This window comes from Apiotrichum porosum (genome assembly GCF_003942205.1).
Source record: "Apiotrichum porosum strain DSM 27194 chromosome Unknown scaffold_3, whole genome shotgun sequence".
NCBI classification, from domain to species: Eukaryota; Fungi; Basidiomycota; class Tremellomycetes; order Trichosporonales; family Trichosporonaceae; genus Apiotrichum; species Apiotrichum porosum.
In genome coordinates, this window is record NW_021167110.1 from 2,272,659 (window position 1) to 2,288,799 (window position 16,141).

At 59.0% G+C, this 16,141-nt stretch overlaps 6 protein-coding genes and 2 non-coding genes across 8 annotated transcripts; 1 reads left to right on the plus strand and 7 right to left on the minus strand.

Annotated features, from left to right (window-relative positions):
• Positions 1-41: 41 nt before the first annotated feature.
• EHS24_006431 (uncharacterized protein) lies at positions 42-762 on the minus strand (the record flags this gene model as incomplete). The annotated part of the gene is made up of 2 exons (XM_028621889.1): positions 42-431; positions 496-762. The coding sequence occupies 2 exons, from the start codon at positions 760-762 to the stop codon at positions 42-44; spliced, it is 657 nt and encodes a 218-aa protein (XP_028478341.1).
• Positions 763-1,641: 879 nt separating this feature from the next.
• Positions 1,642-2,043, minus strand: EHS24_006432 (uncharacterized protein; the record flags this gene model as incomplete). Its single annotated transcript, XM_028621890.1, has 1 exon — positions 1,642-2,043. The coding sequence occupies one exon, from the start codon at positions 2,041-2,043 to the stop codon at positions 1,642-1,644; it is 402 nt and encodes a 133-aa protein (XP_028478342.1).
• Positions 2,044-3,280: 1,237 nt separating this feature from the next.
• EHS24_006433 (uncharacterized protein) lies at positions 3,281-4,076 on the minus strand (the record flags this gene model as incomplete). Its single annotated transcript, XM_028621891.1, has 2 exons — positions 3,281-3,790; positions 3,834-4,076. The coding sequence occupies 2 exons, from the start codon at positions 4,074-4,076 to the stop codon at positions 3,281-3,283; spliced, it is 753 nt and encodes a 250-aa protein (XP_028478343.1).
• A 381-nt stretch (positions 4,077-4,457) lies between these two features.
• Positions 4,458-4,553, minus strand: EHS24_006434. The gene has a single exon. It is a non-coding gene; the product is annotated as a tRNA-Ile (tRNA).
• Positions 4,554-4,871: 318 nt separating this feature from the next.
• EHS24_006435 lies at positions 4,872-4,972 on the minus strand. Its single transcript has one exon. It is a non-coding gene; the product is annotated as a tRNA-Ile (tRNA).
• Positions 4,973-5,588: 616 nt separating this feature from the next.
• EHS24_006436 (uncharacterized protein) lies at positions 5,589-6,696 on the minus strand (the record flags this gene model as incomplete). The annotated part of the gene is made up of 3 exons (XM_028621892.1): positions 5,589-6,217; positions 6,285-6,403; positions 6,530-6,696. 3 exons carry the CDS (start codon positions 6,694-6,696, stop codon positions 5,589-5,591), a joined length of 915 nt encoding a protein of 304 aa, XP_028478344.1.
• A 4,590-nt stretch (positions 6,697-11,286) lies between these two features.
• Positions 11,287-12,310, plus strand: EHS24_006437 (uncharacterized protein; the record flags this gene model as incomplete). Its single annotated transcript, XM_028621893.1, has 2 exons — positions 11,287-11,310; positions 11,828-12,310. The coding sequence occupies 2 exons, from the start codon at positions 11,287-11,289 to the stop codon at positions 12,308-12,310; spliced, it is 507 nt and encodes a 168-aa protein (XP_028478345.1).
• Positions 12,311-14,442: 2,132 nt separating this feature from the next.
• Positions 14,443-16,109, minus strand: NEM1_1 (Nuclear envelope morphology protein 1; the record flags this gene model as incomplete). Its single annotated transcript, XM_028621894.1, has 2 exons — positions 14,443-14,576; positions 14,645-16,109. 2 exons carry the CDS (start codon positions 16,107-16,109, stop codon positions 14,443-14,445), a joined length of 1,599 nt encoding a protein of 532 aa, XP_028478346.1.
• Between the last annotated feature and the right edge of the window lie 32 nt (positions 16,110-16,141).

Below are 16,141 nucleotides of genomic sequence, written 5' to 3' on the forward strand. Positions count from 1 at the left end.
CAGTTCTATAATGTCTGTAACGTTTATTCATTATACATAGCTTAGCGACAGGCAGGACACGCATTGCGGTCGGCAAACGGGCATGGCGGGTGGCGCGGGGCCGCCGCCGCGGGGGTGGTGACGGTCTGGGACACGTATGGCGGTGGCGATTCCGAGAACGTCGAGAGGCTGGGCGGCGTGTACGTGTACGTGTATGTGTGCGGGTGGTGAACGATGCGTGCCGCGGCCGGTGCGCACGGTACGGCCGCGAGGTTGGGCTCGATGACGGCTCCAGAAGGCTGCTCGTGGGCCGCCACCCACACCGTCTGCGGGCCGAGGTTGAACGGATACCATTTCTCCGTGGGCCAGTACCGCCGATACCGGGCCAGACGGGCCTCGCGCGCGTCGCCGTTCAGTTTGCGGATGCCCTCAAAGCACGCGTAGATGTACCACTGGTGGTTCTGTTAGTGTGTACATACCCGAGTGCCTGTGAAGGAGCGGAGCGGCGCGACGCACCACGATGTAGGCGCAGATAAGCACCGGAATGCCGATGCCCAGGAGGTAGGGCAGGATCCTGATGAACGTCACGATTACCGTTGCGGCGGGTGCCATGGCCTTGTTCTTGATCGGTGTGGCTGTTACTTTGGCCGTGGGAGTGGCAGTCAACCGCTCCCAGAAGTTTGAGGCGAGGGTCGTGGGTGTGTCGGAGGTCGCCGGAGTGGACACGGGAACCGAAGTGGCGAGTGTTGCCATGACGAAGACGATGAGGATCTTAGAGGTCATGTAGGGCTGGGCAAATGGCCCGAAGAGTGATAGACGTAGGATTTGGCAGAGGTGGTTGGCTGAAGGAAGAATGAAGTGGATGGTAGTGGCACTTGCTGTTGCTGTGGCGAGTGGGTTCAAGTGTTGAGAGGCGGGATGAACACCCTGCACTCCAAGGACGATGCTTCAAATACGCACAGACCGCTCGACTGTAGACCACCATAACATCGTACATGTCCCATGATGTCGGAGGAGCCCGACGGCCAACGGTTAATGGCACAACAACACGCAACAGGTGACTTTGTGTTATGGCCTTTGCTTTGCCACTTGCCACCTCTATCTTGAAACCATTCCCCACACAGCCCGGCGGCATCGCCCAGCATCGCCGGGTGGCTTGGTCTTGTTGGTCTTGGTCCTGGTCGGTGACTGTCCTCATGTTCCGGAGGGTGGCGACAACCCGTGAATCCGTGACATCCACTATCTCGTGTGGTATCATGGTTAGACCGATAGGATCGGAATCGGAACATTGCCGCAGAACAACACGGTGACGCACCGGGACACACGACGCGCAGGGACACCGAACATGTATCTGGCTTGGCGCCCTAGGTCCCAGTTCCGGCTCTCGTCACCCTCACTCCACCATGGCCAGTCGGCTCGCTCGTGTATCACTCGCCTACTCGCCGGCTAGATGGTGGACCGGCCAACTGTCAAGTGATGGACGGCTGTGGGTACGAGCCGGCCATGAGCACAGGTGTGTCTGCTGGATCCAACTGGCGGCGAGGTGGCCGAGCACTGCTGAGCTGCAACTTGCCTCACATCAATTCGCCACTTTATTATCATACATGCACAGCTACAATTAGAGCACCGGTTGCCGGGAAACTGACCTCAGAGAGACACGCTTCAGAGCCACTTGGGCGTCTGCCGGATCGGCTGAGGCTTGGGAATGACAAACGTGAAGGCAAACGAGGGGTCGATACCGAACGCGGGTGGTCCCGGAGTAACGTGTTCAGCGACGACACGCCTGCTGCTCGCCAGCTTGATTCGCATGGGTGGCCACGATTTGGACCGCTTCAGAGGGCGGAAAGTGTGGTCCGCGCTACCGTGCCGCTTGCGGGGCACGTCGAGGTGAACTTTCTCGGGAACGGTGAACGTTTTGGAGGAGCCGAGGATGTGGTTGCGGTGTGCGCGGGGTAGAACGCCGAGGACGACGAGGATAATGGAGAGAACGAGTGCCGCGCAGAGGCATGCCGAAACGGGGGGCACTGATCCGGACGACTTGTTCGCGATGAGGTTGTGAGACATGGTGGGCTCGGACTAGAGTGGCGAAAGACGTTGTTCTGGGGCTTGAACTGTTGTGGTGGCGAGCGGCGAGACCTTGGGCTTCATTTGTATCCCACCCCCATCCGCAAGTGGTCGCCAATACGTCCGCTTGACGACAGGTGCCAGGCTCAGCAGTGAACACCGAGCAACAAGGAGCTTGTGCATGAGTCCTGCTTCAAAAACTGAAGGCTCCGCAGGCCAGATCCACTCTGCGCGATTTGCGCAACAATGACTCGTGCAACCGTCCGTGCCCGTTTGATCCACTGATCCACTGATCCGCTGCAATGTGCCTAGCCAGCATCTTCCTCTGGCCCGGCACGTCCTCTTCGTTTGAAAGATAAGACGGCGTGACACACCCCGTTCATGTCGGAGCAGACAACCGCGGAGTACTGCCTGCTCTGCGGAAGCGACCAAAAGCGAACGAATAGGAGCGTAACCCAGTGGCCAGTGCAGCTGTCGGAACATGACACAAACGCAAACGCCCAAAGCAGGCAGTGCGTCACCGGCGGTTCGTGCTCCACCCATCCCACACGGCACGGGGGATCTGAGGTGCCCGTCGTGTGCCTGTGGACCTTGTTTATATTGCTCACATACCGGCTGACGTAGCGCTGGAGCCACAACGGCCACAGGCCACAGGGTTTGCCAGAATGCACGTGCATTCGTGCTAAAGGCCAACAAGCAACAAGCTTGTCGCGCGACATTGCATAGCCGCAGGGCTGTACCTTTTGCTCGGGCAGAGGCCGCAGCAGGTCCCTCCGGCAAACGCCTAAACGGGCACGCAATACGCATCTTGTACCTCGCCGGTGTTGAGCCGCCATTGTGCATTGCCATTGTGGCCACTGCCGCATTCACCGAGGGGAAACGAGCGGGCGTGCAAACTACTGATAGGAGCGGTGTTGTTCCACGCCGGATTGGAATCCCGGCGGGTTTGGGTGCACCCAAAACCCTCCGGCAGTCGGTTAGCTTGTGCGAGGTCACAATGTGCGGATGAACCGTGAACCGTCGCGTGCAACACGGGACCAATGGTGCTTTAGTGGCGTGTCTGAGATGAGCCAGGATGACAAAAGTGGCGGGGAGTTGAGTAAGAACCAAGTCCTATTGTTGTCCACTTTACGCTTTACGGACATGCCGGTTTTCCTAAGGCCCTTGCACAAAGTCTGGGATGTGGAATGTCTTGTCTTGTCTATGTACAGTGTGTTACATTACTCTCCCCCACTATTTATGCTGCACTACGCCCAATCTGGAAGAACCCAGCAGGGAAGCGCGAGCTGCGAGACGTGGACGTGGACGCGGGGGCGGGCGCGGGGGCGGGCGCTGGGGACGGCGCCGCTTCCTGACGGGTATGTTCATCGACCTCCTTACCCGGCACAGCGAGGTTGAAGTATCCCTGCTGGGACGGTTCAATGGACCCCCCCGACGCCCGCGAGTACGATGGTGAGTGAGACGGTGCGAGCGTGCGCGGCGCTGGAGCGGGGGTGGCGCTAGGCGACGGGGTGGGCGAGGGATCCGCCGAAGGAGTGTACATCGGGGGCGGGTCGTTCGGGTCCTCTTCGCGTTTGGTTTCGGGGACGTTGAGCGTCGGCTGGCCAGAGTACGAGTCCACAAGGACCGCACCGGGAGGGTAGGCCACGGCGTTGGGGTCGGGCGTGAACCCTGCTTCGGGGTTACCGTCTGTCGGCGTCGGCTTTTTCTTCCTCAGCCCACACCACCTCCGAGTTTTGACGGCCGTCTGCGGGTGCCGTTAGCCAGCGCTAGAGGAGAAATGGACATACTTGTTGCGGTCGCGGCTGCGGGTGGTACGCCCTGCGACGACGTGCCCTCAAAACAATTGCTCGCAGAAGGATCGCGAAGGCGATGGCGATGGTGACAGGGATGAGGATACCGCCAATAGTGTAGTCCTGGTCGACGGTGTCGTACCTTGGCGTGAGGGTCGAGATTGTGGTTACTGGGCGAGCAGAGACGAGGGTGATACTGGCTGCAAGAACCACCCAGGCAGCCGTGGAGAAGCAACCCATTTGGGACACTGGTGAATGTTCAAGTGTGTGGCGTGCCAGTGAAGAGTATGTTGCAAGTGGCGAGAGAACACTGGGGTTGGGGTTGCACCTTTATGGCCTCCACGCTGCAGTTTCCTTCTGATCTTTCATACCTCGCAAGACGTCACTCACAATGTGTGACCCACTCACAAGACCTGTAATGTTTCAAACCATTGCCGAAACCGCAAATGTGAATGTGACGCCCAAATGACGAGCGGATCGAGATCTTGTGTGGCACTTGGGGCACATGTGCCACACCAACTTTGCGGATCGTCCTCCCCACTCGTTCTGTTTCTTCCTCATGTTCCAGATACGCTTCCACATTGCAAGCAACGATGCTGGGGGACCTAAAAAGGAAGATTTTGACCACTGACAGGATCGAACTGCCGACCTCCGCATGGACTAGTAACCAAAGGCTGGGTATTAGTACGATGCTCTAACCAGCTGAGCTAAGCGGCCAATTACGTAAACATTTTTGGTGCATTGGGCTGGTCCAGGTCGCTCCCAAGATGCAGATCTATTGGGTGCCTTGTTCGCTCATGACTCTGGTACTCTGGACGGCCGGGATGAATAGAGAAATCAAGAGATGCTTACGAGGAATGTCGGAAGATGGACAAGTGGCACTTGTTTCACTTGAACGTTCCCCAGCCATTCCGCCACTCAACCGGCGATCTTCCTCGCACCAATCCTCATTCCCGCCTCCTAGACATGTGCTTGACCTTCGCGCATCGACTGGGATGCAAAAGCAGCCTCCCAGGTGACTGGGAGAGCCAAAAATGACCACTGACAGGATCGAACTGCCGACCTCCGCATGAACTAGTAACCAAGGGGTGTTCTGGGTATTAGTACGATGCTCTAACCAGCTGAGCTAAGCGGCCGATCACGTGACCTCTCCCTGCTGCTTGTGTGTGTGCTGAGAGACAGCGCTGTAACCCGATGATCCCTGGTATGTGGTTTGGGGGTGTCTTCAACGCCTCTGGAGGACGATCAGTTCATGCTCATGATCGAGCCCGATCCAAGCTGGATCAGCATTCGGTTCTCATTATTGGAACATTTTTAAGATTCACGATTCAAGCCGGTTAGATCAAGTCGGTTCTGTTCCGGGTACAGCGGATCATCCACTCGCGCGCGGGCGTAGCAATATATATATATCTCAGATTCGCGGAATCGGTAGTCGGACATGGCGGTTGTAGCGGGCTCGGACGTGTTTGTTCCAGGTCTGCTCGATGGCCAACGTTAGATTAGGCAAAGGAATAGAGCACTGGCCCGCTACAGCCTCGTAGTGTCGTACATCTGAGTAGAGTACGATGAGAGTCCACACAATGATGGGTGACCAGACCACACAGTATCCCGTGTGGGCGTCCAGTGGTGCTCTGAAAACAGCCTAAACTCGTAACAACTTCTTTCATCTCTTAAATATCATAAATCACTGAAAACGTCTACACGCCTGGCCCATTACTCAAGAGAACCAGCTATATACACCCCCTTTTACATCTAGCACGACATGGTAACACCGGCGTAGGGGCCAGAGTGCTGCGAGCTGATGGTGGCGCTGCCACTGTCCGAAACCGAGTCGGAGCAGTAGTCATTCTCCTGGCCCTGGCACGCGCGCCAGGTGGAGGTCGCCGAAGCCGAGGGCATCCAGACTTCGTTCGAGCTGTGGCGGTAGTTGAGGAGCAAGGTGGGGAGGTGGGGGACGAGGTCTTCAGCAACGACCATGAACTGGGAGCGGACACCGAGCTTGGCGTCGACGTAGGTGGCCCAGGTGGGGTTGCCGGCGCGAGGGGGAGCAAAGGCACGGACAGTCACGGTGGCGGTGGAGAAGGTGTTCTGGAGGTAGACGGCCAGGATCTGGGCAGTGGCAGCACCCAGCGAGTGGCCGGTGACGAGGATGTTGGTGTGGCCAAGGGCGACCTGGGCGGCGACGGCAGTGTAGACGGTCGGCTGGAGGTCCTTGAAGGTGTCGTAGAAGCCACTGTGGACCTGGCCAGGCGAGCCAGGGAACCAGGTAGAGCTGGGGGTGGTGAAGGCAAACTCAAGGTCGTTAGCCCATGATTCGAGCGACTTGGAGTTGGTTCCCTTGATGGCGACGATAACCTGCGAGCCGTTGTAGGCCACATAGTCTGGAGTGATGGTCAGCGGGAGCACGTTTGGTGCCACACCCAAACCTCCAGGTGGAGGATAACGCACAGTAGGGGACGTCCGAGTTGTCACCGCCCTGGGCAAGGACGGTGGTGCCGCTTCCCAGAGCGGTACAGCTGGCACCGCAAGTCCAAGTCTTCACGACGGCGGGGTCGCAGTAAGCAGCACTGATATTTGAGTCAGTACACGGTCTGGTGCGCAGTGCCTAGTGTACGGTCTTCCAGTGTGGCGGTGGCGGTCGCGAGCATTTCGTAGTCAAGCTGAACGTGGACACCCCTCAATCAATCACTCACGCGGTGTAGTAGGCGGCTCCAGCCCACGAGTTGAGGACCGCACTGGAGATGGTAGCATAGGAGCCAAAGGTGGTGGGGTTGTAGAAGACGCGCTCGTCGAGAGGCTTGGCCGGGAGGACGGCGGCCGAGACGAAAGCGGGGATGAGAGCGAGGAAGGCGGCCTTCATTGTTGCTTGAGGTGCTGGCTATGAGTGGAGACCTCCTCAGTTCGTCAACAGGTTGGCCTTTATATGTTTGTGAGAGCCCGGCTTTCAACTAGAAAGTGTCAGCGAACTCGACACTCAGCACCTCCGGAAATCTAAACGTACCGGCCTCGTTCCACCTTGTTTTCGCCGCACGGGTGTTCCACCTTTTACTGGCGTGAAGCGCGAGTGGTCCAAGAGACCCAATGTCAGCTGACACACGTTCAAAACGGAATGCACATGAATGAGAAACCGACAGAGGAACACGACAACGTTCTTAACAAGAGGCACAAGCGCGCGCCACCGGTGAGTGCGAACATTTGGCGGCTCGAGTGCTGAAATGCGCGGAACGACTATGGCCCACGCGGTTACTTTCCTGTCGAGGACCAGTCTCCTTGGTGTCCAAGCGAGCGCTCTGAACCACGGTAGACGGCTCTCCTGACTCCCCAAGAACTCGGCGTCTCGGTGAACGAGATTCACCTCATTATTTGTGCGGGCTTCACCGACGGGCCGCCCACGCCGACCCAAGCTCAACACGGGGCGCCACGAGCCAAAACCTAGCGCACCACCTCGGTGACAGACCTGGGGGCGAGCGACTCGGCCCGACGTTTCGGCTTCGTTTTGCTCAGCTTCTTCCAAGCGAAGGTGAAGGGTTGGATGTAGGGAACTGCACGCTGGCGCCAGCCCTACGCCACCCTGCACGCCGCCACAGCAGCCACATGACGGTTACGACAGGTGGCACTTGACATGCGGTACGGGCAGGTGTGCATATGCACCGGCTGCGGGGACCCGGGGACTCCATGGCCCCCGAGGAATGTCGCCGCAACGTGTAGTCATTGAGTTGTAGGTTCATCGGCGCACAAACCATGACGGCGGGTGGCTTCATGAAGCCTCCTGGTCAAGGTTCAAGACACTAGCATTACCGGCCGTGCAAGAGCACACGAGGTGAGCCGGGTCTGTCAGCTGACAGAGTCTACATGTGCTTTTTCGACTGTTGAATGTCTTGCCCCCACTTCCTGCCTGCGCGCGTTGGCCACCATCGGACACTACAGTCCTGTCGCGACCTGTCGTGTCATTGTCGCCTTTGCAACCCGTGGCGTTTGAGTATATTGGTTTCAGAAATAGACTGTATATGTGTACCCTGGCGACACTAGCCACGAGTTGATTGTCTTTTATGATATTTGTGGTCCTGCCTTAATTAGTGAGTATAGTCTGTGCGTCAGGATTTGATTAGTCTAGAACAGCGCCTCAGGTATGCATCCATGTCGTTTGACCCACAGGCGGCGGACAGACCGGGTTTCGGGTGAGAGGACACGATGACACGATGCCTGCGGAGGTCCCAAGCGGCAGGGCACAGCAGGGGGTAGAGTCGCTCAGCTGTTGTTTGAGAGAAACCCGAGCACTCGGGCCACCAAACCAATCCCATCCCACTTTTTTTTCCCTTCAAGAACGACATGGACCGCCGACTGGATCGGTCGACACTGATCGTTTGCAGGAAAGAACATTGGCGCCTTTGCGCCATTCGAGGGTCTGTTCACCCTTACCGCTTACTACATCGTGGCCACAACCGTCTGGCGTCCATGCGTCCGGTTGTCCGGGACCGTATGTGCGGCCCGTACCTGTCACGTACAGAGCTGCATACGTACATACCTTCCTTGGGTCCTGATGAGGAAAGAGGAACGAGAAAGACGTCGACCGGCGCGTCCGGTCCGGCGTGAAAGCGTAAAGCCAACATCAATGGAGCTCACAGGTCCCAAATTAGCAGCTCCGAGAGGCGCGACAGGAGGCTTGCGGGGCACTGCGGTGACACAGTCAAGGAAGATGGTGGCATGGTGTTGGTGGATGGCGAGGAGGGCTGCAGCTGACTGATTCCGGCTATGGCGTTTGTGGTAGATGCCGAACCGTACTGCGAGGAATGGGCGGGCGTCTTGGCGGACGAGTGCTCAAGCGTGTCGATGTCGTTTGACAAATGCTGTCATACGTGTAGGGGGGTTCGCCAGGTCCTCTGTCTCATGGTTCATTCATCCCTCGTCTTCTCAAAATTCTTACATCCAAGGAACCGTGCTCGCTCGGGAAACGTGAACCTCAGGTGAGTACCTGGAGTGAGTACCAGACCACCACTCGTCCTGTGGCGATGACACGCCTCGAGCGTGGACGACAGTTGGATCTCGCTCTCCTGCTTCACTCGCTCCTCGTCTTTGTGGTACTCGTGTTCCCAAAGAACCATGCTCGAGGGACGAGGACCTGTGGCGGAAGACCGCAGTCAGTACACAGGCCACCGAACGTCGTGTCTCGATGACACCGAGATGCCGAGCGTGGACGACAGGTGGATCGGCAACGAGAAGAACTAACAGATTGAGGGGTCAAGGCTGGCTGGGAACGGCGCTAACCTTATGCACCTGAATGAGATCGCAGTTGAGGACGCAAAACGTTCGTCCGATCATACTCACTGATCACTGAATGATGTCGACACACATTCGTCATTTCGAAGCCATCTGCGAACGTGGTGCTCAGCGACGTGCGTTTGTGCGTGCTTCGGGTCACCTCGGGGGTCGCGCCGACGGACCTCGGTTCACCACCGACTCCGTGATCCGTGACGGGCACCAGCCGGACATCCAAGCCGGACATGCGAACGTGCGCGCGGAGCAAGTGCAATCAGAAGAACGAGCCCTGGGAGGACCACTTACGAACAGATATCTTGTCAGCATCACGTGATTGCCACATCCCTATGAGTGCACTATTTATACTGCGCAGTGGCGGCCAACGACGTTGGGTAGTACTGCCACGCCCGCCGCCGACCTACCTGCCAAGCAGACAGGTCACAAATGCATTGGATATGGAATGTCGCACTCGCATGTCCGTATCTGTCTCCTCCTCCTACTCGACAGGGAGGTGGAGGTACTGCTCGTGCTCGACAGGCAGCTGATATTACCGCTTGAACTCGACAGGGAGTTGGTGATACTCCTCAGTGGAAGCTGCAGCGCATTCTGCAGCCCGAGCGCGCGCAGTTCTGCGGGCGAGATCGGGTCCTCGTCTGGACCAGCCTCCAACACAATTTCGTTCAGATACGGCGTCGCCATGTACGGCGGAGGACACTTGGGCTGCGGGCTATACTTCATGCCGCCGAGATATCGGAAAAAAGTGCACACTGAGACGAGGTGGTGGCGCCAGGTTCGTGGGTGGAGGGCGTGCAGACAGTCTTTAATCCTGTCGCAGGGAGACATTGCTTCAGGCGGAGGTCCGGGGTGTGGGCACAGGTGTGTGCGTCCTAGGCGTGTGATGTATAGTTGGGTTGAAGATAAAAACAGCTGATGGCTGGGCGGAGAAGATATACGCGTGTGGCGAATGACATGTCGCGTCTTGTCCTTATATACCTTGTCCTACCTTGTTGGCAACGCGGACCACAGTCTCGCCACCTACCGACTTTGCCGGTCGTCGTGTCAGCACACACATAGCAAAGCACCGACAGTGTCGCACCGCCCCGACTCTCTGATTCATCGTGTCCCCATATCTCACCACCGCACACGTACGTACACTGTATCGTGTGCCGAAAGAATTTGCGTTCTCAGTTCAAAAGTGCGTCGCTCGCGGAACGAGGCGCAGTGAGCATATCAAGAATGCCCGCGTGTCCAAGCATTTTGACTCGGCGGCGACGGAGAGGGGTGCCAGGTTCAAGTGCGGAGCAGAGTCCGCTCCGTCACTTATTGCGTTAACCGCAATGGCCGGCCGCAGTATGTGCGCCGACAGGGTATGTGGATACACCGACGTGTACCTCGGCGCACTCCAGCAACGAACGGAGGTTGCTCGGAAAAATATGGGAAAATCGACCCCAATAGCAACTCCGCACAACCTTCCGATGATCTTATTTCATCATTTTTGTCGTTGTTTTACAGCTGATTAGCAAGTGGTCCATCGTCGGCCGGTATATCTGCACGTGACAGGGAAGGAACAGGCCCAGGCATGGCCGAGACGAGAGATTGGAATGCAGTGTCAATCAATCCCGTCCCAAAATAAATTCAGCGACAAACCGCCCGAAAAATGGCGGCATGTTTTCTGTCGTCCGCCCTCTTAGTAAGAACGTTCAGCACCTGTCCTTTGCCGTAAGGTGCTCAATCCACCGGCCACCCGATCCGAAATTGTCGGCGTCTGGTATGGTGGGGCCTCGAAGTCGCCACTGATCCACTGACTGCGAATGCTAGTGTTCTGGAACACTTACACTGGAACTTGGGAACGAGCTGTTTCACCAGTAAGTCGTCCATGGCACTGGAACAGCCACGTCGGTGTGGTGCTGTGCGATCGTCACTGTAGCTCAAACGGATAGTGCACATACAGTACAGCAGTGTACAGATTCTATGTACAGCGGTACAGAAAGCTATGTATGGTGCCCAGCTGTCCCATGCCGCCACGTCAAGGCGGTTTCCACATGTCTGGTTTTTGCGGTATACCCTCATTACACACAGAGCTTGTTCGTGAATATCGTAACCGTAACAAGTGTCCTCCTCGCCCGCCACGTCGCTCCAGAGATCGCTCCGGCTCCGGCGCCAGCGTCGCGACCACTGGTGTCCGCGAACCCCCATGCCCCTCCACGGATACGCAAACGTACGCCTTCGTGAAACGTCCATGACGCTCCGCGCATTCCGGAATATGGTGGGAAGGTTTCGGGTCGCCCAAGACCACGAAAACGAGATCTCCGCGTCGTGTCGATTAAAGATCGTGAGAAGGAAAGGGATCTAGATCTTTGAGCGGTGGAGATGGATGTATGCGCAGACGTCACGCGGCCCCCACAGCAACGGAGACAGAAGGTACCAGACACGAAGGTGCGGTTGCTGTAATCTGCCTCGAGGTGACTGGGAATAGCGGAAGGGACGTGTGGTGATCCCCCTGATCGACGGCTCCGGGGTGTGCGGATGTGGGTGTGGGTGGCAGTAGTGGCGGTGGAGGTGCTGTCAATCGTCGTTCGCCACTGCCACTGGTCCCCCAGCACACCTTGCAGTGGGGAACGACGCATCTGGCGCGCACGACTCGTCGCTCGTGAGCGGGGTCCAGTGGCAATGACTCGTACATTGACGATCTCCGTGTCAGTGGCGGCGAAATGCACAGCGGGACGTGGTCGTAGCCCGGTGGCAACTCGACTGAGCCCAGTGGGACGTGTGGCAGGTCGACCAGTGAGGGGTTGGGCGACGACCAGCCTGACGATAACGGCGATGACAGCGATGAGCTCGCTACCGAGCTCGATGCCGAGCTCGAGCTCATGGAACTGGCGGCGGAATGGACGGTGCTCACCGAACTCGACCTGGAGCCCCGGCTGTCCCTGTCGCCCAGCGGCCCAGAGGCACTGGAGGCACTGTGGGAACACACGAGCGAGTATGCAGGCGGCGGGGTGGCGGCCACGCCCAAGACGGCATCCGCTGAAGAATCCACCGCAGGTCCCCCGTCCTCGAGGACCATCTCACGCCTACTCGCCACCACAGTGTATGGGGGCGGGGGAGGCGCCAGGGCGCGTATGAGTGGTTTGCGTAACCGCGAGGCGATGAGGAGCAGTGTACGTGCCGCCGACGACTGCATCGCACAACAAGCGCCGTGGGCGCGGGGCAGGTAGCCGGAGGTCTGGGGTAGTACGGCCGCGTGTGGGGTTGGCGGGACTCTCTTGGGTGTGTTGGTACTCAATTGCCGCTTTGTCGGCCCGGTCGCGGGATGTAGTGTCTAGGGTTGGTCTTGGCGTGCCGGCGGCTAATGCAAGCTGAGCTCCCGTCTAGCTCTTGCGAGTTGGTAACGAGAAACGAGGATATGAGGGGATCGAGATGGGTATGCAGGTGTACGTGGAGTGTGCTGCGGGGGAGGAGGAGCCCGGTGTCTTTATGTGTCGCTGCAGTTGATGGAGTGAAAAGTGTTGACGTAGTCGGCTCCACGGATGATGATGATGGCACTTCGGCCTCTAAATGTAAATGGGGGATGCTTGATGACGCGTGAAATGTCCTTGGCAGCAAGAACGTCAATCCTTCAAGACCTCGCCCCAGTGGATGTGACGTTGTGGGGTCGATCAAACAGTGTAATTGAAGTGTGAAAGAGTGAGAGAAACAGAAGACAATCCATGGACTGATGGGAGTGCACACCTATGCCCTTCGCCAAGTGGCCGAGGCAGCCCACTGTGCCACAGCCCACGATGGCCCCTTGCCGGCCGGCACCTTGGCGCGCCGGCGCCTCGTGTGCGCGCGTGTCCGCAGTTATGCACGCCGAGATCAACCGCGGCCATGGCAACCGACCTATCCCAAGCGTCCCATTACACACCTCCCACGAACACACGCACCCCCATATGCCGCGTCGTTCCACTGTGGCGTGGCATGCGGGAGCGCGAACCACTGCTGGGCGCATACCGACGCCGCATTGCGACAGCGAGAGATCTGACTAAACGTGCGGTGTACAGTAGCGGTTGGCAGGTCGAAACGCGGTGGTCCGATGGGTATGGACAGAAAGGTTGGCAGTCGTGGGATCTGTGTCTCACGTTGTGCTGGATCGTTCATCGCATTACATCACAGCAGAGTGCCTTGTGAAGAAGGGGGGGTTGAGGTTGTGCATTCAGGCATGCATGCACGCGCGACCAACACGCCTTGTTTTGGTGGCTCGGACGCTTCAGAGTGTCTCGTCCCTGTACGCCGCGGGCCGTGGCTGTCATGAATGACGACATGCGCAGTAATCCCACCCATGTTCCCCCTCTTCCATGTCCTTGTTTTGCCGTCTCGCATGGTCGTGCTGCAAGGTCTTGGCGCGCCTTCTTTATCAACACACTGCATGCATAGCAGTGACAGGTTGGATCTGTGTTTGTCGTACTTGAGAAGCTGGCCCCCCTCTTACTCCTAGCATCGCCCAGCAAACGCCACTGCGCCACTTTGTTCAGAAACACATAGACAGACAGACATCAGTCACGCCGACTCTGAGAAGATATATGGTATCTAGACCCCTCGCCAGGGCCAAAGTGTGCGTTCTATCCCGTGCACATGCTCGTAAACGCCAGGACGCGCACTTGTGCATGTGGTAGAGCCTGGGCGGCGACACGGTGTGCCGGACTGATCGTTCTTGTGAGCAAAAGAGAGTGCACAAGCCAATAACGTTCGCCCCAAGGCAGCCCTTCCGTCCACCATCCTTCTTCTGTGTCACCTTGAGTGCTCCCCCGGCCGTGGTCCGTGTCATCGCATGCGGGATCTGGGATCTGCAGTCTGTTGGAGGGGTAGATGCACAAGGTGCAGAGGGGCTGAGCATCGCAGGAGGAACAGGCGCCGGTGGGCCCGTGTGGCTCGGTTGTCCGTTTGACCCCGCACGTCTATGTGCTTCTGGCCTTCTGGGATGCGCATGGAGACATTCGCTGGACACTGGCCACTGGCAGCCACGCTCGTACCGAACCGCGGGATCTGACTCGACCCATTCCAGCACACCTGGCGGAAGCGGGCGAGCGGAGCGATTCTCGGACCGGCCGCGGAGACATTCAAGTGCTGGAATGATGACAGCTAGGTGTTACGCGCTGATTATGGTTCTCGGCTCGCGTATCCACACGGCTGGCGCGTAACCCAAGCTATAGCTATCCAGTAGCGTCCACGTATTATCTGCCCTTCCCCCGCGATCCAAATGCTCGCGCCGAGGTTCCGTAGCGCACCCACCCGCTTGGTGCGCGCACGATCGCCATCGGGGGGCTATAGTTAAACCGTAAATACTCAAATACATCTTGCTCTCTCCACCCTAAGCAAATCCCCTGATACCCAGAATCCGCCGTACGTCCGTGACGAAGCGCAGGCTGTCAAGCACGGGTATGCTCTGCAGGAGGGCCTCGTCGTTGGGGTCCGATGTCCAGCCTTCGATGGGCAGCGCGTTGGCTGGGATACGGTGTCAGCAGAGGTTCCACGCACCACCGCACGCTCGGCTCTCTCAATGCACTACTCACCCTTGTTCCAGCTGTACGAGATTGGCGAGTTGTCCATGAAGCAGACCTTGCCGAGATCGGGCTCGACATCGGCCAGGTCCTTGATGTAGGACCCGTTGGACTGGAGGTGGCAGCTCTCGCGATAGAGACGTTTGGCAAAGAGGCCCCTGCCATTGTCGAGCCAGTCAATCACGGGGTCGGCATACTCTGGCATCGAGGCCGTAAAGATGACCAGCGTGTACCAGGACGCGACCTTTTTGAGGAAAAAGTCGACATATGGCCGCTTGTACACGTGGTATGTTGTGGACCGGCCGTTGAGCACCACTTCGACGGTATGGCCCTCGCCGCGGCGCTTGCGCTTGCCGCCAAACGGGCCCAGGGAGCCGAGACCGAGCATGCCGGTTCCAGCGTGTCCGGACCCGATGGGGCGCGACGTCGAGTGGATGAGGGTCTCGTCCAGGTCGAGGATGAGCGTCTTCTGGAGATGGAACGGTGTCTGGTGTGGGCGGGGCGGGGGAACGTGGGACGGCGTCACGCTCCTGTGCGGGACGGCGGGGACGGAGGGGTCGAGAACAGCAGTGGCGATGGGGTTGGCCAGGAGGCGCGGAGACCGGCGTGGCGGCGACGACGTGAGGATGCCCGGCGGAGTGCGCTGGAGTGAGAGCGGGTTGGGGGAAGCCACGACAGGCAGGCCCGAAGCGCCGCCGCTACCAGCGCCATCTGGGACATCTATCGATGTCGTGAGCGTCACAGTCTCCTTGTTCTGCGCCGAGCGCAGACGGAACGAGACCGCCGCCGTCGGCGTGCGTGGTCGCGGCGCTCCAAACTCCGAGTCCGAGGGCGCGTCATCCACGCCCGAGCCAGACCCGGACCCGGTGTCGGGCGCACGCGTCACGGGGTCGACCCACTCGCGATCACTCGGCTCAGCCTCAGACGCCGACCCTTCGTCGCTGCTCGCCGACACCGCCTCGGACGTGAGCCCTGTCAACTCGGACAGGCCCTTGAGACCCGGCAGCCCGGCAATGCTAGCCAGGGCGCCTTCGCGCTTCTCAGCGCTGGCCTGGACGGCGCGCTTGTGCCTCAGTGTGCGGACGGCGCGTGTGTCGCCCACGAGCGAGCGCCAGAACGACAAGAGGATGCTCCAGAACGCAAGCGCAATGCGGACGAGCACGGGCGTGGTCGGCGGCGGCAGCTTGATGCTGGCGCCAGTGGGCCGGCGTCGTCGCCTCCGCCGTGCGGGCGGCAGACGGAGGGCGCGCGGCGGTGTAGACGTCGGGCTCGGTGCGGGCGTCGGCTTTGTGAGTGAGATGGACGGGGCCAGGCTGCCAGACGAGCTAGAGCAAGACTGCGGCTGCGAGGACGGCCCAGAGGAAGGGTGGTGCGCGGAGGAGAGTGCCGCGGCGGCCGCAGCGGCAGAGGCGATACCGGACCGCGAGGGCCGCAGCGCTGCGGAGAGGTATGTGTCGAGCCGAGAGAGAGTGTTCATGCTGCGTTGGACATGACGGGGTTGCGAGGGGG